At 39.8% G+C, this 24,440-nt stretch overlaps 1 protein-coding gene across 1 annotated transcript in view; it reads right to left on the reverse strand.

Moving 5' to 3' along the window:
* LOC139721246 (peptidyl-prolyl cis-trans isomerase B-like) overlaps positions 1–24,440 on the reverse strand; it is a 73,796-nt gene that overhangs the window by 11,634 nt on the left and 37,722 nt on the right. The window contains exon 3 of the mRNA XM_071632568.1: positions 23,450–23,634. Coding sequence (XP_071488669.1) covers positions 23,450–23,634 — 185 coding nt within the window. The remainder of the gene's footprint in view (positions 1–23,449; positions 23,635–24,440) is intronic.

Consider the following 24,440-nt stretch of genomic DNA (forward strand, 5'->3'; position numbering starts at 1 on the left):
CTATTTCATATCATTCCTTTGTCACACATTGACATAAACATTTTGTATGAGAGATTACTGACGATAGATAACTTAGATATGATTAAAGACTGTCTTTCAAAAAGGTGCTAAATCCATTTTTCATCAAATTATACACTTTTCTTGACAGAATGACAGAAATGTATTGAATTTAAGCTCACCTGAGCCAAAGGCTCAAGTTAGCTATTACGATCATCGTCTTGAAAACCTCATGAAGGATTTTCACCAAACTTGGCAGGCAGCATCCCTAGGGGGGTGAGGATCTCTTGTTTTACACCATACACCATACCCCCCTCCCCTCCCCCCCCCCCCCCCAAGGGAATCTTTAAAAATCTTCTTCTCTAGAACCGGGAAGTGATGTAGCTTAGTTGATACTATACTCCGCCTTTGTATATTTGTATTCTTATCTTCCTTCCTATAATCTTTTTTTTTTCTCTGTCTCCCCTCATCTGCGATCTTCCACTAGCTTCCATTGTGACGTGTGCTCCCCTGCTTTTTTAGTGTTAATTTTGTGCGCTTTATTTTGTGCGCTTCTTGTATTTTCTCTGCCTTCTTAGTTTTCGTAAGGCCTTTTCACACGTACCGAGTTGCTTAATTACAAACTTAATTAAAAACTTGTGTGCAATTAAGTTTCAAATCACCGACCGTGGGTTGAAACTTAATTGTAACCTAAGTTTCAAATCACCCTCCGCGATTCCAGTTTCCATTCACATGGCAGATTTGCTTGATTACAAACTTGATTTGCGTTGCTTAATTACCATTTTTTTTTTAATTAAGCGAACTCGGTACGTGTGAATGCCCGGTATGTACGGATATTACTATGGACGCGCTACCACTGACGACGCATCTTTTATTTTGATTTACACCATCTTCAAAATAAAATCTGCCATTGACTCGACAAAGCGATACGGGCGAAAATTTGTTAAAACAACATCTTTCACGGAGTTTCCTTAATTATTTCTGTTGTGAACTAATATCTTCGTAGACTTTGAGCAGAAACCTTGTGCTGCTATTCATTCGCATATGGCACACAATCAATCACCTCAAGATCTGCGTGATTATGATCCACCAAGGTGACACTGACGAAATCCGCAAACTTCGCGAGGAACAGGTTATCAATAGCCTTGAATGTCTGCAACCCAATGGACTGAATGTTTCATTTCATTCTTTCCCCGTTTAGCTATAATTAGGTGATCCGAGTATCCTCTCGGATCACCTTCTGTATCTGTACTGAATCTTTCTTCTTTCTTTGTTTCTTTCTTTATTTCTCCTCAAAAGTTGTGCAGAGGTTAGCTCAGAAAGTGCATTGCCTCTCAATGTCAAACTTATACCATATATGTATCATGTCGCAAAGACGACAGCACAAGTAAAATCATAGTGATCAGTCGACCGTGACGTCACTATGACGTCATTATATGAAAACACATTTTCATGCATATCTCATTAATGGAATGGAATATTTCAATGAAATTTACGTCACATATATTTCAAGTCAAGCGAATTCTACTCATATTCTCAAAATTTATTTTTATCTCAAAACGCGCGCGTACGCGCGCGTTAAAATATTTGTATGCTCAAATCGAGCTCAAAATTTTTTGCACACGTTTCAGACCATTTGGAGCATTTTTTGAAAAATTGAAAAAATTGGACGGACGCGTACGCGCGCGCACATATTCGCACGCACAGCTAATATGAAATAGAAATTTTCAATTTTTTTCACACGGATCAGATGTCCGAAATGTCAAGGAATATTTCTACCAAGTTTCAAGTCGATCCGATTCAATATGACGTCATACGGGCCCGTCAAAGTTGAAATTCCGCGCGCGCGTCAATGGCGCTATACAGTGCAACTATGCCAAAAAAAACGCCAATTTTAAACCCGATTTTACTCGTCAGGATGGACGGTGACCCCCCATTTTCTTTACATATTCTAAAAGCTGATGAGTTGTACACGTCATTTCATGGGTTGGCAATGCTGGAAAAATGATTAAAAGATATCAAATTTCTTAATAAAGTAAAAAAAGTAAATTTTCAAAATGACGTCATCAAATTTCAAGTTTACTCGAGCGTATCGCACTTATCCTTTGCCAATTTTCATCTAAATTTCTATATGTTGTAGCTTATGAAATGCTCTTTCATAAATGTAATTACATATTTTTGATTAGATGACGACATCACCTCGAAAAAATGGATTGAAGGTAACCTTGTCAAATTTGACCAGTTTACGTGTAATCTCTATGGGAGTGCAATTTTTATGGAAATGAAAATTGACATGACTATCTTTATCGAGCACTAGCTCACTTATGCTTCTGTGAATTTCTCTAAGATTTTAATATGTTGTAGCTGAGACGTAGGGCTATCGTAAGTGTGCCCTTTGTTTTTTCATACGTTGTCGGGATCACGTAAAAAAACTTGGTTGAAATTACAGCTTATCTTCGATGTATTGTAATATTTCTTTCTTTTTACAACTTTATGTGCAATAACTCAAGAAAAACATACCCTATCACCACCATATTTTGCACATGTTTAGTTCATGTCACGAACATTATTTCATAAAATAACAACTACTTAATCAGACGCCATCTTGGGTATGTAAATTAGGGTCAAAGGTCGTAGATGTTTCATCCTGTATCTTGGTGAATACATGTCCTATCTTTCCCATATTTTGCACACGTAAAGACCATGTTACAGGAATCATTTCATAAAATAACTACTTTTTGCTCAGATGCCATCTTGTCTGTGCAAAGTGGGGTCAAAGGTCATATGTACTTCTTTTTCTATCTTCGCTATGACGTATTATCTCTATGGGAGGGAATTTTTTAGATGTGAAAATTGACATGACTCTCTTTATCGAGCACTATCTTACTTATGCTTCGGTGAATTTCTCTCAGATTTTAATATGTTGTAGCTGAGACTTTGCACTATCAGGACTCGAATCATTGATTAAAAAAAATGGGATCACCTTAATTTGTCAGTGATGACAAATTACAATCTCTAGTTCGTCTATAGTCCCTCTTTTTGTCTCTTTTACTTCTTCTCCCTTTCTCTGCCTCTGTGTATTTCTATTGTTATCTTCGTTCCTATTTTCTCTTTTTTCCTCCCTCCCCCTCTTCTGCGATCTTGCACCATCTTGGATTGTTTTTCCTTGCTTTCTTAGTGTTCTTTGTGACGTCTTATTTCGTGCGCTTCCTGTATTTTCCCTACCCTCTTAGTATTCTTTGTGACGTCCTATATTGTGCGCTACTTGTGTGTGTAAGTATTTTATTATGGAAGCGCTACCACTGACGACGCATATTTTATTTGGATTTACACCATCTTCAAAATAAAGCTTGCCATTGACTTGACAAAGCCCTAAATTCGTTAAAACAATGTCTTTCACGGAGTTTCCTTAATTACTACTGTCGTGAATTATTATCTTCTTTGACTCCGAGCAGAAACGGCTTGCTGTTATATACACTCAGCCAAAAAAAAAAAGTAAACACTTTTTCCAGTTAATATTTTTCATAGAAGATTTTGATGAAAATTATTGTGACATATACAATATTAAAGATGATTTAATTGGCTATCGACCTGGGGCGGCCGCACAGAAACGTTGTTAGCGCTAACAGCGCACTAACAGCACTGATAGCGACGATTTGGCCGCACAGAAGCGTGCTGTTAGTCAAATTCACTAACAGCGCTGTTAGCCTAACATCGCGAGGCCGCACAGAAGCTAACAAAAGTTCTTTTAACAACTCACTAACAGTGCCAGGGGCACCGATAGTGACAATGTTAGTGAATAATTTCTTGCGTTCCCTATAACTTCAGTTGTCTCCTTTTTTGTACCATGTAGATATACTTAAAAATAGATCGACCTAGACTTAAGAATGTGGCGGGTAGTGGGCGACTTAGATTTTGCTGATGACGACACAAGGAGACCAAGATACGATCCTTTTCAAAAAGAATGTAAAAGTGACCTTTTCCAGGAAATATCGGTTTTCCAAAGGTCTGCTTTTTGACATTGTAGGTCTTGCTCGGGAAAGAACACTACGGTGAGTGAGTAGGTACCCGTGCTGTTTTTACCGTATCATACCCTAAATACAATCATTGCAACTTAAAGGACAAGACCATCTTCATAAAAATGCGGATTGAGTGAATGCAGCAAGAGGATACATCAGTGAAAGTTTGAAGAAAATCGAACGATCCGTTCAAATGTTGTGAATTTTTTAAGTTTCTGCTTAGTCACTGCTGGATGTCACATGTTAACACGGTGAAGTGGTCCCACCTCACATCCAACTGGACCCCCTAGAAGACCAACTTAACGTAGCTGAATATGGGCTATCCAGACATCTTCTCAGATGGAAATGAACAAACAAAAATGTGTAGAACGGTATAAAGAAAATATAAAGAAAATTCAACATATTTTCACTTTTCTCGCAAAATAAAAGAACACTTGACTTTCCTCTTTCAGAAGGCAGGGGATTATTTTTTATTAAGCATTATACCCTTAACATACGTCAGTGACAAGTCGAGGAAATTTCGTGAAATTCTCTTTATATTTTACTTATATCGTCCTACGCATTGTTTTATACACTGTTGCAGTCTTCTTATCCAGCAGTGACTTCAAAAACTTCAAAAATTAATAACTTTATTCTGCGCCATTATGATCAATTCAAATACAGCTCTGCAGGGCCGTTGGAAACGGGGGGGGGGGGGGGGTTGCACCCGTAGGACGACATAAGGAGTAGGGTCTATATGGGGTGTCACCACTTTGAGCACGGTAAGGTCTTTGTGTTTGCCCTGAAAACCTTTTTTTTTTTTCTTATTTTTTTGCTTGTCAGCCGAAGAAACCGGGAAGTGGAATGAGAAAGCTGCGCTGAAGACCTTTTTTTTTCTTTGCTTGACAGCTGAAGAAATTAGGAAGTGGCACCCGATGTTGCGCTGAAGTCCTTTTTGTTTTGTTTTGTTTTGTTTTGTTTTATTTTATTTTTTGTTAGCTCATGAAAGCCAGAATTGGGCCCCTCCCCTAGCCCACTTTTGAAAACGTGGCGCCGACTACGAAATTATTTTCCCCACATAAGTTCCGGACCCCAAGTCTACATTATATGAATATTCATATGACTTGTGTCTTCAAAATAAGAGTACGCATGCGCGTGGACTGTTTTTTATATCGCGGCGAGCTAGGAAAAGAGAAAATGAATAAAATGTCGACCTCCAACATTGTGTTGTGCTCGCATTCACAATCAGAGGCAGATCCTGAACAATTACGCTGGTTAGAGGTAAGTAAAAAAACAAACAAGCTTAAAATTACTCTTGAAATCAAAGATAGGCCTTATCGTCATCAAAGTGACTAGATCTAACGTTAGGTCTATATGGACTCAAAAACTTACTCAATTGTTCTTGATCAATAATGGATGCGAAATGCGTGTGAAACTTTTGTATCATTGCTTTTTGCACACACAACGTGCGCATGCACTAGTACTTTTTTGGTAGTTACTTGTTACTTGTTGCAGTAATCCCATTCGCAGCTCCAAGGAAGCTATACCGGGATGCAAATCGTGTCATGTGCCAGTGGAGGTGCCAAAGTGACAAGGTTGTGTGTGTCTCATGTACAATAAAAGCGAGAGTGTCCGTGCAAGTTAAAACATTGGTCCCTTTCTACAGCATGTGGGACCCAGCAGGAGGTTGCATCTTGTTGATGAAGGGCAGTGCAACCTCTCCGAACATGGCTGGGTTTGGAGTGAGTACCACAGATCCTGGTAAATTATTCCATAGTCGAATTGACCTTGGGAAAGTTGCAAATTTGAATGTGTCTATTGTAGCTTTGGGTATGACATATTTGGCTGGGTGGTCATGTCTTCCGAAGTAGGTTGCTGGTATGATTCCCTGAGGAAAAGGCATGCAAACGAGTTGATGATGTATTCGATGGAAAAGAGAGCACTGGGAGAGGAGCCGGCGAGAATAGAGGCTGTCCCATCCTAGGGCTGAAACCAAGGTTGAGGAGGATGTTGTTCTCCTGTAGTCAAAGTAAACGAACCGAGCCGCTGATCTTTGTACCTGCTCGAGTAAGTTAACAGCTGTGACAGTGTGAGGGTTCCATGCCTCTGAAGCGTACTCCAGTTGAGGACGGACTAACGCAGTGTAGGCTCTGGATTTAACCTCTTTAGAGCATGGTGACAGAGTTCTGCGAACGAGGCCAAGTGTACGACTTGCCTTATTCCTGATGTTCTGGCAATGTTGATTCCATCGCAGGTCTGTAGTCACTGTCACTCCTATGTGTAGTAGTAGTACTGTTTGTAGTATGGGGGATTAGTATTATTAATATTATTAACGTCGGGTTAAGTTCTTTCTAGATGTTCTATTTTCTACAAGAGATAATAGCGCGGGTAAATTACAGAATACCGGCAACCAATCACGGAGAGCGCAAATCGCTCTGAAAAGAGCGTAATCACGCTTGCCGATAGCAACCATCAAGAATATTAATCCGATCTGCGATACGGTCCGTGATTCGGCTGACGACGATTGCATTTGTTTACGTGTGCTTTCTTTGGTCTGTGCGGTGAGAGTGTGGTATTCCTACGTGGTTTTCGGGGGTTTCGGGGGTGTACCCCAATAGCGATAATAATGTAGTTCTAGATCCTGACGATGCTCGTCTAGACTAGCCGTTAAAATTTACCCGAATTTACGATGTATACTCACGTTTTTAGGAGTTGAGGATAGTCCGTATCCTAGAAATCGATAGAAATTTAGAGATTAGAAAACAATCACTTATCTAATTGCTGGTGCTAGCTTACAGTAGAGCTTACGCACTGTGTGGTTGCGCTTGACAGCCCACCATGTTGACTCTATGCAGTCAATATATACAACAGTAGGCCCTACACATAACGGGTGCTGTTCGTTATTCCGAAGGTTCGCTATTCCGAAGGCTTGTTATTCCGAAGGTTCGTTAATCCGAAACACACAAATTCCCTATACCTAGAGGTTCGTTAATCCGAACATTTGTGGCGTTATTCCGAAGGTTCGTTATTCCGAAGATTTGTTAATCCGAAAATGAAATTCGGAATAACGAACCTTCGGAATGACGAATCTTCGGACTGAAGAGCCTTCGGAATAACGAACCTTCGCGTAACAAGCTGTAACCCACATAACAGCCTATGCGTACGTGTGGCAGTGGTAGCGCGTATTGAGTCTGCAGAACGCGCGCATGTTTACTAGTACAGTGTACAGTAGGTATAGCAGTTGAGTCGATAAGTATAATATAGTCATATTCATGTGTAGGTTTGGATAAGTAACCGCTGTGAAAAGTGCTTTACTTTGCTAAAGAGTGAAATACTAGGTGACTTTTGGAGGTTCCTCATTGATTCAATCGTCCTCATGAGAGGATAACTTGTATACAATGAAAGTCTTTGTTTCTCAAATGTGTCAAATGTAGCCTACATTAAATGCAAGGATGCACACTGTCAGCTGATTACTGACTGTTTGCAAATGATAAATTGCATACATTGTATAATTATATGCTTATTTTCTCTTTCATGATGATGGTGGTGATGGTAGTGGTGATGATAATGCTGATGACATTGATGTTGATGATTGTTCTAGTGGTGAGGAATCATGATTATTATAATGATCGTGATGATGTTCTATGTTAATGTTGATGTTCTGTGTTAATATTGATGTTCTATGTTAATGTTGATTTTGATGGTTTTTATGTCGATGGTCGTGTTGATGATGATGCTAATTATGATGGCAATGATGCTGGTGCTTCTATATGACTATGATGAATGATGTGGATTATAATGATGATGACTATGATACATTATTCTAATGATCTTTATGATGATATTGTTTGGCATCTTGTCTTCTTCTTCTTCTGATTAAGTCTGCCTCCTACAATAGACTGAAGATTCTTGCAGACTGGTGCTATTTACATGATAATACAATTTATTTACAGATATTTACAAGCACATAGAAAATTTGACGAAAATACTAGCCACTGTGATCAACCGTTAGACGGTTTCGAAATGATCCCACAGATGGCGCTGAAACAATTTCTGACGACAGGGAATTCCAGTTCCTTACAGTTCTTGGGAAGAACGAATGGCGATGCGATTCAGTTCTCGAATATGGTACCTGGTAGGAGTGTGGTTGCGAGGCTCTCGTTAACTGAGTAGCCTGTTTGATGATATAGTCCTGTGCTGAAAGAGGAGTGAGATTATTGTGTATTTTGTACGTCATAATTAGCCTGTCATTTTCTCTGCGCTGTTCCAGAGTGGTCCAATTAAGTTCTTGTAGCATTTTGGTGACACTCGAGGTGTTATGGTAGCGATTTAAAGTGAATCGCGCAGCTCTTCTCTGGACCATTTCCACTTGGTGGATTGGGTTCTTGGTAGATGGGTCCCAAACTGTGGAAGCATACTCAACAATTGGTCGAACCAACGTTTTGTAAGCTGTGGCTTTAACATCAGATTTTATGCGAAGATTGCGTTTTAGAAATGCAAGCACGTTATTGGCTTTATTGACAGTATTGTTAATGTGTTGGGTCCACTTCAAATCAGAAGTGATGGTTACACCCAAGTACTTCACGGATTCAACAGATTCAAGAGGGGCGTTATTTAGATGATACACGTGTTGCACCTTACTTCTTTTCCTGGATATTGTCAAAACCTTACACTTATCTGTGTTCAAATCCATCATCCATTTTTTCGCCCAGTCACCAATTTTGTTTAGGTCCTCTTGAAGATTTTGCGTATGATGTTGATTGTCGATGGTCATGTAAGAAATTGCATCATCGGCAAAAAGGCGAACCTTTGACGCGAGACCATCGGGCAAGTCATTGATGTAAAGTAGAAAGAGGCAAGGCCCAAGAACCGACCCCTGAGGCACTCCAGATCCTACCGCTACTGAAGAAGATTTAATACCATCCAAAACAACCCTCTGACTTCTTCCATTGAGAAAACTTTGAATCCATTTCAGATTTTTCCCCCTGATACCATAGTAGTCCAGTTTACGTACACTGTAAAAACATCGGTGTTAGATTTAACACCCGTGGTGTTAAATCTAACACCGATCAAACTTCAATAAAGGACCACACCCACAGGTGTTGAAAATGCACTGTGATGGTGTTGAAAAGTGTTCACCTGACACTTCGTGGTGTTAATTTGACACTGTACCTGGTGTTATTTTGACACTGTACTGGTGTTAATTCAAAAATGACACCACATGGTGTTGATTTGATATTTGTTGGTGTTAATATCAATGGTTTAACACCCGTCCAGCTTCAATAAGAGACCACACCAGCTGGTGTTACTGTGGTGTAAATTTATTTTCACATTTTTTCAAAAATCTAGTATTTTAATGTAAAATTCTTGATCGTCTTGTTTACATTAAAAATCAACAAGAAGTGCAGTTACTAAGAAACTCTTCAAAAAACAGTTTAAAATTTGGAAATGACACCCGGAGGTGTTAATTTAACACCAGAAATGAGCACCGAAAATTTAACACCAGCTCGGTGTTCACTATTTAACACCGGACTTTTTGCAGTGTAAAAGCCGCTCATGCCCAACCTTGTCAAAAGCTTTTGAAAAATCCATGACTATAACATCCGTTTGACGTCCTGCATCCAAGTTCCTATGTAAATCGCTTGTGAAACCAAGTAATTGTTGTTCACATGACATGTTCTTACGGAAGCCATATTGCAGGGGAAAAATGATGTTATTTTCGTCCCCGTGCTTCATAATTTTGCTGGCTAAAACGTGCTCCATTAGTTTACAGCAAATATATGTCAGCGAAATGGGGCGAATGATGAATTATCAGTCATGATCTTCGTAATCACAATCTATTACAACCTATAACAATCGTCCAAATCAACTTAAAGCCACTGGTTAACATTGTGGATGATCGATTTAAAAGATTCTAAAACTGAGCTGCCTGACCTATCTAATTATGTTCAGAAGGATTAAAAAACAACCAAGAATGCAAAAATAATGAAAGTAACTCATTAACTATCAAAATATTTATGAAAATTGTATTTAGTATCGCCTACTATAATAATTCCAGCACAGTAGTCTATGGAGGTTATGTTTCAAGTTTTCGCTTTTTTGAAGCACTAAATGATAACTTTGAAGCATATTTTTACAGCTCAATTTTAGCACCCTATGCAATATTCTGATAGCACTGAGGACCATGCAGCTCAATTTTTTTTTTAATGAGCACAATATTAACCAATGCCTTTAATATCAATGTCATGCACATCATCACTGCTACCACCCACCATCACCAAAACGTCAATGTCTTATGAGTTGTCAATACCAAAAATGCCAGTGGCATACTGATTAAATCTAACAAGCTTTAAAAACTTAGGAAAAAATCACTCCTGAATTACCCTTTACTAAAATTAGTTCGACAGCGAGCGACAAGATGAACTCTGATTGATGGTATGCATCTTTGCCTGTACTCATGCGTATACTCTTATTCATTTTCTCTTTTCCTCGCCGCAATAAAAAAAGTCCACGCGCATGCGTACTCTTAATCCGAAGACGTAAGTCATGAATATTCATATCATGTAGACTTGGGGTCCGGAACTTATGTGGGAAAAATAAAGACGCGCGCCGGCCATGCTCTAAAGAAGGCGACAATGAACGGATAATATCGAACTGTGTACAGATATGAATACACGCCACTCACGAAGACAACAATGCACTGCGTAGTGCTGCCGCTGCATCAACAAGATGCATCAATCTATAAATAGACCATTACGCAAAAATCGCATAGATCAATGGCTCAAATCCACTGACAGCACCGTAAGAGCGCACGTGTCTAACAGCGCTCTAACAGCGCTTTCTGTGCGGTCATTTTGATCGAGCTGTTAGTGGCTGATTTGTTAGTGACTTGATAGCGCTAACAAACCTCCCACTAACAGCGTTTCTGTGCGGCCGGTACTGGTAGGGTTATAAAAGGGGAAACCTCACGCATGAGTGAACACCTTTGGTTTTGTCTTCCAAGGTAGAAAAGTAAAAACTGCAAAAATTGACATATTGAAATTTATTTGCAAATGCCCTCCAAGATAGCAATAATAACAAAAGACCAATTTAACGCAATGAGAATAGCCGAAATAGGTTTCCGTTCTCTCGTTTTTCTTTATATTCTAAAACAAATACAAAGTGGTGAAACTGAATGTGGAAAATAAGAATTTTCTATCACTTCACACGTTAAATAACATAGGAAGTAATCCGGAAAGGTGATAAAATCGACAGAATTTCTTCATTTCACCTTTAATCAAGGAATTTAAGAATGCATGAGACAAATTCAAGAACCAAATGTTATTTCAAATTTTCTTAATTTGGAATAACGTTTCAAATGTAACCTTCTTTGTTACCGTTACTTTTTTTCTTATGTCTTTTCACTATGGATTTGACTGAAGATTCTTCACTTTCCTCCATTACTTTTTGCCTTTCTTTATCTTTGGAGGGTTACAGAGACATTATAGAGATCATAGGTTGATGTTTGTGAATCAATTTGGAATTTTATTATTTTGAATTTGTCTTTTGTTGTCATTGTTATATGGAAGAGCATACACACTTGAATAACAACTTATCCATTTTTGCAATTTTTACTTTTGTGCCTTGGAAGAGAAAAACAAATGTGTTCAATCATGCGTAAAGTTTCCCTTTTAATTGACCTGCTAGGTTGATAGCCAATCAAATTACCTTTAACATGGTATATAAAACACCGTTATTAGCCAAGTGGTCTATGAGAAACATGAACTTGAAAAAGTGTTTACTTTCTTTCTTTCTTTCTTTTTTATATAGTATAGTAGTATGGCTTTGCTTCGCGAACGAAGATGAAAGGAAGTCCACGTCTGCTGCAGGCGCGAAAGTGACTGATGAGTCCGATGCGGGACAGGCAGGCGCGGTTGCAGCTGTTGCACGGTGTCACATGGGCGGACTTAAATGATAACTCGATCACACTCGTGCCGTTCACTTTTATGTACACTTTATTAAAACAATTTGTGAAGTATTTACAAAACCGAAATCAAGGGGTTGTGACCAACATAAAATACAAAGCCAAAATTCTGTGTGAGATTAATTAAATTACAACACCACCTATGTTCCACAACTGTGTGAACGGGACCTTGGCTTGGTCCGGTTTCACCTGTGATTTCGACTTATCACCTTTTTCCGAATAATTTTAACGACATCACTAGCAATTCACTATCACTATCAATATCACTATCAGACACAGCACTATCATATTCACATCACCGTAGTGCTGATCCTGAGGTGACCAGCCTCCACGCACGACGGTTTCCCGCGGTTATAGTATTCGTCTTCTACTACACTGCTTCCGTTAACATCAGGGTTCTGTACTAACCCACAATTATTATTGATTATGGAAGTACCAATATTCGAACTGTGTTCACATTACATTCACCTCGGAATATCAAACCACATCTTCACAGCATTCTAAATCAAGTCTATGGGGTGGCATACACTCCCGCAGTTCATCTTTCACCTGAGTCGTCAATTTAATGGTCAACATTTTTTCACTTCCAGCACATAACCTCGTGGGTAGACCGTCCGTGGATTTCAAAGTTGAGGTGGAACGCACTCTCCCTGCATGGTCCAGCTCCAAAATGTCGCGAGGGACCCGCGTTCCATACAGTTACTGGCGTCCAAAGGTTCTCCCTAGTAAGGGGCGTACACAGTCGCTCTGCGGGGAATGCGTCTGCCTGGGAGTAGACTCGGCCTCGGCGCCATCAATGACCGGTGTAATTATGACCAAAACGCCTCTTCGCCCTGTCTGCTGTAAAGTTGCAAAAAGGCTGTTGGAGTACGGCTTCTGGCCGCAAACAAAATTGAGCTCTGATTAAACTGTATCAAGGCTGAAGGTATAAGGTGGACGGCTCCTGGCCGCAAACGAAATAGACCTCCGGTTAAAATATCGTGCCAACTGGCGCCTGGGTGTGACTGGTGGATTTCCTGCCACGGAGCTAAAATGAGTGTCCTCCCGACGAAATCAAAATGGTATCTGCCAGGGCCGGCGCAGTGTTTTCAAAAGTCCTATTTCCGGGTGTTATAAAAAAAAAGGTCTTCAGAGAAAACACTTAACCTTACCGCCGCCATACTTCAAGATCTCTATCTATTTCTATTTTAGTGCCACTTACGTACTTCCGGGTTGAAAAAAAGTGTGGGGGCCCAAAGTGATGACACCTTATGTATTCCTTTGTATGGTGCACAAAAAGTGTGGGGGCCCGAGCCCCCACGGCCCCCACGGCTTCGCCGCCCCTGTCTGCAACGAAAGGATCCAACTCTCTACAGTAAAATACCTACTAAGCTACGGCACTCCTTTTCGAGGCATTTTAAGTATTTGATACAATTAAAGGGACTTGAAATGAAAAACATCTGCAACACACTCCCGGTACTGTAGCTAATTTCTGTCTTTTCTTTATTTACCTAGCTTAGAATTAACATGCAAAAAAAAATAAACTGATGGTCTCAGTCATCGATGGCGCGGCTCGCATAACATTGACACCCGTCTTAACACTCTTTCTCCCTCTCTCTCTCGCTTTCTCTCTCTTTCTCTCACTCTCACTCTTTGTCTCATTATCCCTGCACATAAGAATGATTGCCTAGTTGAATGACCGATATAGATAACATATATGAAATAGCGTGGAAATGCATTTTCAATGTGAAACACGGGAAAATCGGTTGGTTGGTGTTGGGTGCCGAGTTTTTCCTCTGTTTTTTTTTTTCTATGTCCAGCATTGTTCTGACGTTCCAGCATGCTAACTTGAGTTTGTGTACACCTTTTGAAGGAGGTGAGACCCTCTCATTCTATTTTGTTCTACCGCTTGGAAGATGCCCGTTGGCCGCGGTAAGCCAACCAGGTCAGAGGAAACGAGCTTTGGTTGGGCCATCTTTTCTAGGCCCCTCTCCATGTGGAGCAAGCAGTGCTCTCCCTAAGTCTGCCAGTGACATATTTCACCTGCCGTTTTCGCCCCTTTCCCATCGCTGCAGGACTTGAAGGTGGAGGAGGACGTGGACACGTCCTCGGGCTGCGCAAAGGAGCTTTTAAGTGAAGTACAGTGTGGGCGGTACTGTCCCCACTCATAGACAGACTAAGTTGCAATGAGACTCGGCTGGAGTGCCCGCCCTTTACAGTGATGTTGCCATGTAGACGCAATGTAGTCACGGCACGCACAAGGAGGACAGCATTGACAGGTTTATTCCGTAACAACGGTGTTCAATTGGAGCGTCATATCCCTTTGTTTTATCTCAGCAATGATGAGATACCGAATAACTGTACTTATTAGCGTACCATAAGTTAAAAAATAATAGATAAAATCAGGAACCATTTAAAGAACGCTCACACAATTGAGCTGTTTCATGACTTACACTGATGGAGACTGTAGTATACAGTAATCATCAATAAGAGGAAGTCGGTTTCAGAATTCCAGTTGTGGAGCGGGTGAAATTATCAATTAAAAAAGCCACAATACAGTGTCTCACTGCATTCTAATCGGATTTAAACATGCAAGTATAATATTGATTGCATAGTGCCAACCGTTAATGATAATGACAGTGTGAAGCCATCTTTCTTATTATAGAATAGAACAAAATCTGAGTAAACTCATTGTAAAAAAAATTGAGACATTTAATTGTAACTTTTACTTATAACATAATGATAATATGATATAATCTTAAACAGAATAGCCCAATAATTTCTCTTAACATCAGTGTAAGCGTAAACTATTATCAATTAGAGAGATATTTTGAAAAATATCTTAAAATCCGCGCCATGACTAATTCCTCTCTTTATAAAGGAAGAACGAGTAACCGTTTAGAATGGATAAATCCCTGTTTAACCCTTCCCCTTTAAAAACTTTTACTCTTAACGATTACCCGTAACTCGGCGAGTTTTCTTTCCTCTGCTGATTTGTAACCTCCCCCGAAGATGCACACTCTGACATCCGTCAGTGACTGGGGAGGTGGAAGTGTTTGGCAACAGGAAGGTCGGTCCGTTTTTTTCAAGATGGACGATTTGTGATTATCAAAGCACATCCGGAATTTGGTGCTTGTCTCACCGACATAGACAGCGCGAGGGCATTATGCACAGATCAGACAATACAGCAAAATACTGGAATCGCAGGTAAGTCTCTGTGGACCGAGGGTGAAATTATTGGAGATTTTAACCGTGGTGTCCGCTTAATAAGGTGTTTACTAATTTTTGCACCTAGGCTTAGCACATGGTGTGTTACCACTCGGTAGTAAGGGTGTAGTGAGTTTGGTGCTTACAAGCAAATTTTCTGAGATTTGGGGGCTGATGTTGTGCGTGTAGTGGTTGATCTCCAACAAGGTTCCCTAACTCGGGGTCGAGAGCCAGTGTAGGCCATTCTTGCCTGACTTTTTACACGAAAGATTTCGTAGCAGGATGGTAAGTGGTCACGAATGAGAGGCGTGCCTTTTTTTTTCCCTCCAACTTTCATGCCGGCATTTAGAAGCTAGTTCTGGTTTTTTGTCTAAATGCCGGCACGAAAATAAGTTCTATCTATGTAATCTCAAAAAGGAATCTTCGTAATTTCTACCTCTAAACGACTATTTTGGGTACCCAGTGTCTTGGTAGCGGCAGCAAAAAAAACAAACAAACAAACAACCACCCCGGATTTCCTACATGTTTCGTACTACCTAGTAAACCAGTAATTGTATGTTTTCATGCATTCGAATGCAACAAATATTCATGAATATGTTTATACTTCTTCCGGTGAGCCCCCTTTCATATCATACTACGAGTACAAACAGTTCACTTAAAGGCGCATAGACCCGGTAGTTGCAGGGGCGCTGCGGCTGTTGGAGGATAGTGCCGATCACCGTTAGCACTGATACGAAGATTGCCAAAGTGAAGCTGTCATCAAGAGTAAACCGCGTAGGTGTTTCTAGGTAACGTTGCCTTCGTTGTCTTCTCTGCGCATCACGCATTCTGTAGTGATTCCAGGGTGCGTGCTTCTTAGTATGACGTCACAGAAGAAGTTTGCTAAAGCTGTTACCATCAGCCGAATCATGAACCGAACTTATCTCAAAAAGCTCTTTGGTGCAGGACGTGTGCTGGTAGCCCTCTTGTTAACTTGGTCGATAACATACTTTCCTGGAAGCAGCTGACGACAAAAATACACGACCTTCAAGAGTTTGAAGCTTGGAAGCCTCCGGTAATGCAAATTTTTATGTCGGAACGTTTGGTGAGTTATCATCACTTTTATCAAACTTTTGTATGGTTTTCATCGTTGAATGTTGGAAATATACCTTTTAAAGCCACATTGTCACGGTGTTTTAGTCAAATGCGTACGCGGACGCACTGCGCAAGTTTCTTATATAGACATACGCTATCGACTCCTCTTTAGCGCTTACGCTTCGCAATCTTCGCAATCTTTGCATCAATGCCACTGAACTCTATAGCCCTTTTTACACTTGTGTTTCTTAACCCCGGACTTTTCCTGACCCAGGACTATCGTTAGTCCCGCACCAATTTTTTCAGCTTTTTGCACTCGCCAATTAGTCCCGTACTATCTCTTGTCCGGGGCTAAGGAGAAAACTGATCTTTTCACACTCGTATTTCTTAGCCCCGGACTTTCTAAACCACATGAATATTCACGATTACGCTGTGTACTGTACACGTACACGCACGTACCGGCAGCACTTGATTACCTCGTTTCTAATTGGTCAGTGAGGGTCGGACTTCGTCTCCGTCGCTTAGCCCAGGATTATTTTTTCGTTCTGTTTACACTCACTTGCTTGACACCGCAATTGCGGTGCTAACCCTGCTATTTTGCAGGGCCAGATAGTACCGGACTATCAGTGGGGCTAGCCCACTTTGGCAAAAACGAGTGTAAACAGAAAGTGGGCAAAGGATAGTCCCGTACCAACGGTGGGGCTAAGGCCCCCCTTGGCCCCACCGTTGGTACGGGACTAAGCAAAAATTTACAAGTGTAAAAAGCCCTTATATAGTGGAAGGGGCGCTGAGCGCACTTAGCGCGTACTACACACCGAAAAGCCACTACGCTCGTGTTGCACTATGGGTACAAGTTTGAAGTCACCGGAAGTGCTGGCCGGTGGCGGCCATTTGGGGACTTTGCTATAGGGCACCAATAAGGTGCCAAGTGTCACATGGCTATTTCGTTAGATTTTGAGTAATTTTGTCTACAAACTGGCATTTTGAAATCAGTCATTCCGTTGAAGAAATGTTCATTTTGTCATTAAGCCAGTGGTTTTGTAATTACATGTTCATTTTGTCGACTAAAGAGCCATTTCGTAATGAAATAGCCCATGGTATAACTGGCGCCCCATAATTTACACCAAAGTGAATTTCCACTGAGAACCGCACGCTTCTTCTGTGTACCCTCTGCACAACGGTAGCGTATAGTAAACTGGGCGGGGCCTAAAGGTGAGTCCTAAAATGGCAGCGCCAACTAAAGCAAAGCGCTGGCTTTAAGCACTGCACTTCCACTATAGAGTTCTGTGATCAATGCTAACGGTGATCGGCATTATCAGTGCCGTATATAAAGAGAGTCTGGCCAACTCTGAAATTGGACGCCATGTCGTTGCCCAGTGTATTACGCGTTACAGGTTTAGTGTGTACGCTCACACGTAATAATGAAAACCGACCAAATAAGGGGTAATGAACAATGGTTGCTGCGTATGAGCGCGCGTATGAACGCACTTTGGTAACGACATGGCTCATTAAAGATCACGGGACCACTTTTGACCAATCACAGGTTTCAAAACTCATAAGCCGAAAACCGAGTTGGCCAGACTCTCTTTATATACGGCACTGGGCATTATCAGTGCCGTATATTAAGAGAGTCTGGCCAACTCATAAATTGAACGCCATGTCGTTACCCAGCGTACAGTGCGCTTATGGTTTTAGCGTGTGCGCTTTGGGGTTAGCGCAGGCATCCCGAAGGCGCAAGGCAAGAGGGAGAGAGAGAGAGAGAGAGAGAGAGAAAGGGTGTAGGTTGGGGGACATTCATTCCATCCATGTTGAACAAAGCCAACAATCAATCATTTTTACTCATTCAAATAGACACAAGCACACAGGTATATAAACAACAGGGAAGCTGTTTAAAGGACATAATTCCTGAATATAAATAATGAATTATTGCTGTATAGATAAAAGAAGAATTCACAGTATGTCGTGTCGTAAACTTTTACTAGACTGTTAGGCCCCTATGCTATATTGTATATTTAGCAAGTTGTCCAGGGAACAAGAATATTGTATAACAAAATGATACAATGTATATATATCTACAATTCTAGCTGTACTGTGTACAGACGATAGACGAATTTCACAGTTTTACTGTTTCGCACATGAATAACCATCAATTACCATCCTATTTAGTACCATAAACTGACATGAAGGCCTACTAGTATAAGTAGGCCCTAATTCAAGAGGAATACACCTATGTACAATGTATATACAACATGAAACGTCATCGGCAAGTGCATATGATGGTATGTAAAATGATCTCAAATTGTTTTAAAATAATTTCAAAAAAAGACCTGTAATTGAACAATTGAACAAGCACAAGTACCTGGATAACATAACAATCATGAGGGATATCATCAGTGACATCCGTACCAAATTTTAACTATGATCAGGACCATTGAATGGATATGAAATGAGTTTTAAAAAAAGAAAATGTCCAAATGGCGACCGGTATACCTCCGCCATATTACATTGTTCTTAGCAGATGTAGAGTACGCCTTGACAATGTTACACGACAGTTTCACATATTATTGGCAGAAAAATTTGTCACAAAATTTAATGCGTCGAGTGTTTACTTTCCTTGAACTAGGTGTAAATGGATGAGTTTTATTTAAAAGAGAAGTATTAAGGAATTTGAGCATTTTTTACCCCGTAAGTTGACCAATCTATTTTCATGGCAATACTTTAAGCGGTTATTTTACAAATCTGCGGAAATTACTGTCATTTTAGTATTTTCACTTGACCTTTGACCATCATGGCCAAAATCTTTCCCTATGCGTCATTGTGTAGTAATGGTGGCATGCAAATACCGCGTTTGGTTTTATGTTTGTACATTGGGTATAATCTCCAAGGTATGGATGAACTGGGTAATAATATTTCAACAATAGATAGCAGAATTTTAACATTTTACCTGACATCGATCCTTGACCTTTGCCACCTTCCATGACCCCCCAACCCCTCCCCCCCCCCCCCCAAAAAAAAAGAAAAAAAATAAAATAAAATAAAATAAATCACGAGAGAATCACGGTCGGGCAGTAAGTTTCGTCTGGAAATACATATACTCACCTTCAGAAATTGTATACAGATATGGGGGAAATGGCAGTATTTTAAGATTTTAACCATTATGATTTTGACCGTTCACTTTGAGCATGTTTACACAAATGTTATATGCTTAAAAAAACTTCGTCCACTCCCACATGCACACAATCATGTCAAGTTTCATGGCCAACGGTTTCAACAAAATTGATTACGAATGAAGGACAGACAAATGCCTCAGGCGACACTTCGTACGTTATAGCGGTGACATACAATCTTAATGTGAATCAAAACTTGGATAGTCTGAAAGACACCGCGAGGAATCCAGAAAAAAAAATCATATAGTTTTCCCGTCACACTCAAATTTCCCACTTCTTTCCTTCGTTTTTGATCTGTCGGAAAGCGGTGCATCATTACACTTGAGCCAGGTCGGTTAGCGCAACGCCATGCTGCGCAGGAAAGGCATGACGAATTTTCAGTTTATCGCAGTAAGATATCAAAATATCTTTCGTATACTTCAATAAAATAGACAACGGCAAGGACACTGCACCGTGACTGATATTGGGGATGTCCGGAAGGCAAGCAATATTAACGCGTAGCTGCGCATGTTCAACAATGGGCACTGCGTATGAACTCTGCTCACGCCCCCGTGATTGACTTTGGTAACGACATGGCGCCTGTAGATCACGGGACCAGCTTTTGACCAATCACAGGCTTCAAAACACATAAGCCGAAAACCGAGTTGGCCAGACTCTCTTAATATACGGCACTGGGCATTATCAGTGTCGTATATTAAGAGAGTCTGGCCAACTGCTAATTTGGACGCCATGTCGTTACCGCGCGTATTACGCGTCACAGGATTAGCGTGTACGCTCAGACGTAACAAAATAACCAAGCCAAATAAGGGGCAGTTAACAATGGGCGTTGCGTATGAGCGCACTTCAGTAACGACATGGCGCCTGTAGATCACGGGACCAGCTTTTGACCAATCACAGGCTTCAAAACACGTAAGCCAAAAACCGAGTTGGCCAGACTCTCTTTATATACGACACTGGGTATTATCATTCAACAGCGCCCTCTACACCACCGGGACTTTGCGCCTTTAACATACCTGCCCGCGAAGGTGTTACACGGCCTTTAGCTGTTGATGTATGTCTGTCTGCTTATAACCGGAGGGCCAAACCCCAAAAACTCGCTTACTTAACGAGTGAGTTCCACTCTCTCTACAAACTAAGTAGACCATGCTTATTTTCAAGTTTTTATTGTAACAAACAACATTCCACTGGTCTACCTCAAAAAATTTGTTGCGAAAGCCTCCAAATCCAAGATGGCCGCCATATTTACTGAATTTCTTATTTGAAAGATAGAATTCGATAGAAACATCAAATTTCAACAAATTTGATGTCATATGAAAGAAAATAAAATTTTCTAAAAATTGATACCATTTTTGTGGGTTATTATGATAAATGGATTGAGATTTTAAGGGAAAAACACTCATTTTTTTGATATTTTTCTGAAAAAAAGGAAAATCATGAAAATGCTTGATTCAGCATAAATCGGAGAAAGACTGAAGGATTATCTTGAAACTTTTCAAGAATTTTGTTTGATATATAATTAATATTTGGAGAAAATTAAGGGGCCAGTACCACTTTTGGTTCAGGAGTAATAATGTCTCAAACTTGAAAACTCACTATGTAAAAATGGCCACTTTAGTTGTGACCAAGACCTTGTTGGTCATAATAAAGTCTGCGCACGTTAAGACTACCACACGCACCACTGGCACTTGTAGCAGTGCCAGTGGTGAGTGTAGTAGTCTTGGCAAACGCAGACTTTTTCTTTGACAAACAAGGGTTTGTGCCTGCAAACTAACTTTTCATACCAAGTGGTAGCTCAGGTGACGCTGATCGCTATTATTTCAAAGTAGATTGTTCTGAAGCAGATGAGATGAAGCAAAAAAAATTCAAATAGAGGTAGTAGCTTGAAACTTGGCACCAATCTTGTTATAGATAGTTTAAGACAGAATTTAGATTAACCACTGAAAAAAAATCAAGATGACAGCCATCAAAGTTGACATAGTGTATTGCGCCAAATTGAATGTATTATTTCGATTTTGATACATTTTTGTCTGTTGTGCTGTCTATTTATATGATTTTTATATATTCTGAACATTGTAATGCTATTTCAAACCATATTAGGTATTGTATTTGGTTCAGGAGTTATAATGTGTCAAACTTGAAATCCCATTTTACATAATATCATGTATTTACACGCATCTGTTCCCAAAGACGTCACAGAGGGTCAAATCCAAGATCGTGCTTACTTTTCGAGTTCCACTCTTTCTATAAACAAGACCATACATAATATTAAACATACTAAGCAATGTTCGGTAAGTACACCTCAGTAGATTTGTTGCCAAACCTCCAAAGTGCAGATGCGGTCCAATAGGGCCGCCATTTTTATTGAATGTAACATTTCAAATATAAAATTTGATAGAGACATTGGATTGCAACAAATGTGATGTCATATGAAGGAGAGTAAAACTTCCTAAAAGTTGATACCACTTTAGCTGTGTATTGTGATATATGGGGGATGGCTTCTCTCTTTCTTTCTTTTTTTTTTTGGGGGGGGGGGAGTAAATCCATATTTTTCTGTTGTTTTGAAAAAAGGAAGAAATGTAAAAATGCATGATTTAGCATTTATCAAAGAAGAAGTGAAGAATTATTTTGAAACCTGCGATTGAGATTGAGATGTACTGAGACTGAGACATAATTCATATTTATGGAATTATACAGGAAATATCATACACTGTTGACAAGTTAACATCTAAAACTTGAAAAATTATATGTATGCATTATAAATTCTGCATACAATGTGTTTACATGGTCACATGTAATACTGTAATGGTCTAGTGACTTGCAAGTGCCCGCAAACTAACTTTTCATGCCAAGTGGTAGGTGACGCTGGTCGCTATTACTGTAGCATTTCATAGTAGATTGTTCTGAGGCAGATAAGATTGAACAGAAAGTATTTTCCAAAAAGAGATAGGAGCTTGGAATTTGGCACAAACTTAGCCAATATGTCATATTTAGCGACAAAAATAGTATTCACACAAAATTCTAGTAGATATAAATACTAGTAATACTAAATATAAATGGTAGTAGATAGCACAACAGACAAAATTGTATCAAAATCGAAATAATACATTTAATTTGGCGCAATACACTATGTCAACTTTGATGGCTGTCATCTTGATTATTTTTGAGTGGTTGATCTAAATTCTGTCTTAAACTATGTATAACAAGATTGGTGCCAAATTTCAAGCTACTACCTCTATTTGAGAAAAATATTTTTTGCTTCATCTCATCTGCTTCAGAACAATCTACTGTACTTTGAAATAATAGCGATCAGCGTCACCTCAGCTACCACTTGGTATGAAAAGTTAGTTTGCAGGCACAAACCCTTGTTTGTCAAAGAAAAGTCTGCATTTGCCAAGACTACTACACGCACCACTGGCACTGCTACAAGTGCCAGTGCCAGTGGTACGTGTAGTAGTCTTAACGTGCGCAGACTTTTTTATGACCAACAAGGTCTTGGTCACAACTAAAGTGGCCATTTTTACATAGTGAGTTTTCAAGTTTGAGACATTATTACTCCGGAACCAAAAGTGGTACTGGCCCCTTAATTTTCTCCAAATATTAATTATATATCAAACAAAATTCTTGAAAAGTTTCAAGATAATCCTTCAGTCTTTCTCCGATTTATGCTAAATCAAGCATTTTCATGATTTTCCTTTTTTCAGAAAAATATCAAAAAATGAGTGTTTTTCCCTTAAAATCTCAATCCATTTATCACAATAACCCACAAAAATGGTATCAATTTGTAGAAAATTGCATTTTCTTTCATATGACATCAAATTTGTTGAAATTTGATGTTTCTATCGAATTCTATCTTTTAAATAACAAATTCAGTAAATATGGCGGCTATCTTGGACGCCATCTTGGATTTGGAGGCTTTCGTAACAAATTTTTTGAGGTAGACCAGTGGAATGTTGTTTGTTACAATAAAAACTTGAAAATAAGCATGGTCTACTTAGTTTGTAGAGAGAATGGAACTCGACCTCTGTTTTTAGCTTTTGGCCCCCGGTTATTAATGACGAACTCACCATGCCCTCGACTACTTTTCCGAAGACAACATGCTTTCCGTCGAGCCATCTTGCTCTGGTGAGCAGAATGTAGAACTGCGAATTGTTCTTGTCCGGCCCAGCGTTCGCCATGGCAACCCATCCGGGGCCCCAGTGACGAATATAGAAGTTCTCGTCTGCGAAGAATTCCCCGTAGATGCTCTTTCCTAGAAGGAGAATAATTTTAAGTTACCACTTTCATATATGATCTGTCAAGTGTATTCCGATGTAGTAATCAAAACGACTCAAAACAGATCTTTTCATTTAACTGTTCTTTATCATCAATCACATCAGAAGCTTTTGCGGCGCAGAAGAATATTATTATGTCTATAGGTTTTGCGCTTTATAGATTGATATATTATTGTTAGTAGTAGTAGTAGTTCATCCGTTGTAGACCGAGAAAACACAAATATCTGATAGCATATTTAGGGAAGTGACAATACGATGCCAGTATATACATCGTTTCATTCATGAGGAATACGATGGTTCCGGTGGTTCACTGTTGTTTTGCGCGCATATGCTTTTTCTTGTGCAGTTGTGTGTATGTTCAACCCAATGTCAATAAATTTTCATAATGTTATTTTGATTGGAAACAAATTCAAACAGATCTAAGAAGATTTAAAAAAATAAAGTTTAGTGACTGTTAGACTTCTACCTCCTCCGCCTTCCACTCTCCCTCCCCCCCCCCCCTCAATCTTCGGGGGGGGGAGCTCATTTTTAACAAATTGATATTGTATCACCGTAAAGATGTTATCTGCCACTTTTGGTGAAAATTCGTCATAGATTTTTCAAGAAGACGGAGAAAATTTGAAAAATCCCCCTCCTCTCCTTCACCCCACCCATCCCCGGTCATGGCACCCCTGCACCCGCCATAATCAAACATGAGATTTCAGTCATAAATATCTTCATAGCACTAACTTAGTTCTCCTTTTCGGTTCCACAGGAGATTTTTTTTTTAATCCAACGTTTAGGG

This window comes from Diadema antillarum, unplaced genomic scaffold (genome assembly GCF_040938485.1).
Source record: "Diadema antillarum isolate AM-2024a unplaced genomic scaffold, OU_Dant_1.0 scf00000140, whole genome shotgun sequence".
NCBI lineage: Eukaryota > Metazoa > Echinodermata > Echinoidea > Diadematoida > Diadematidae > Diadema > Diadema antillarum.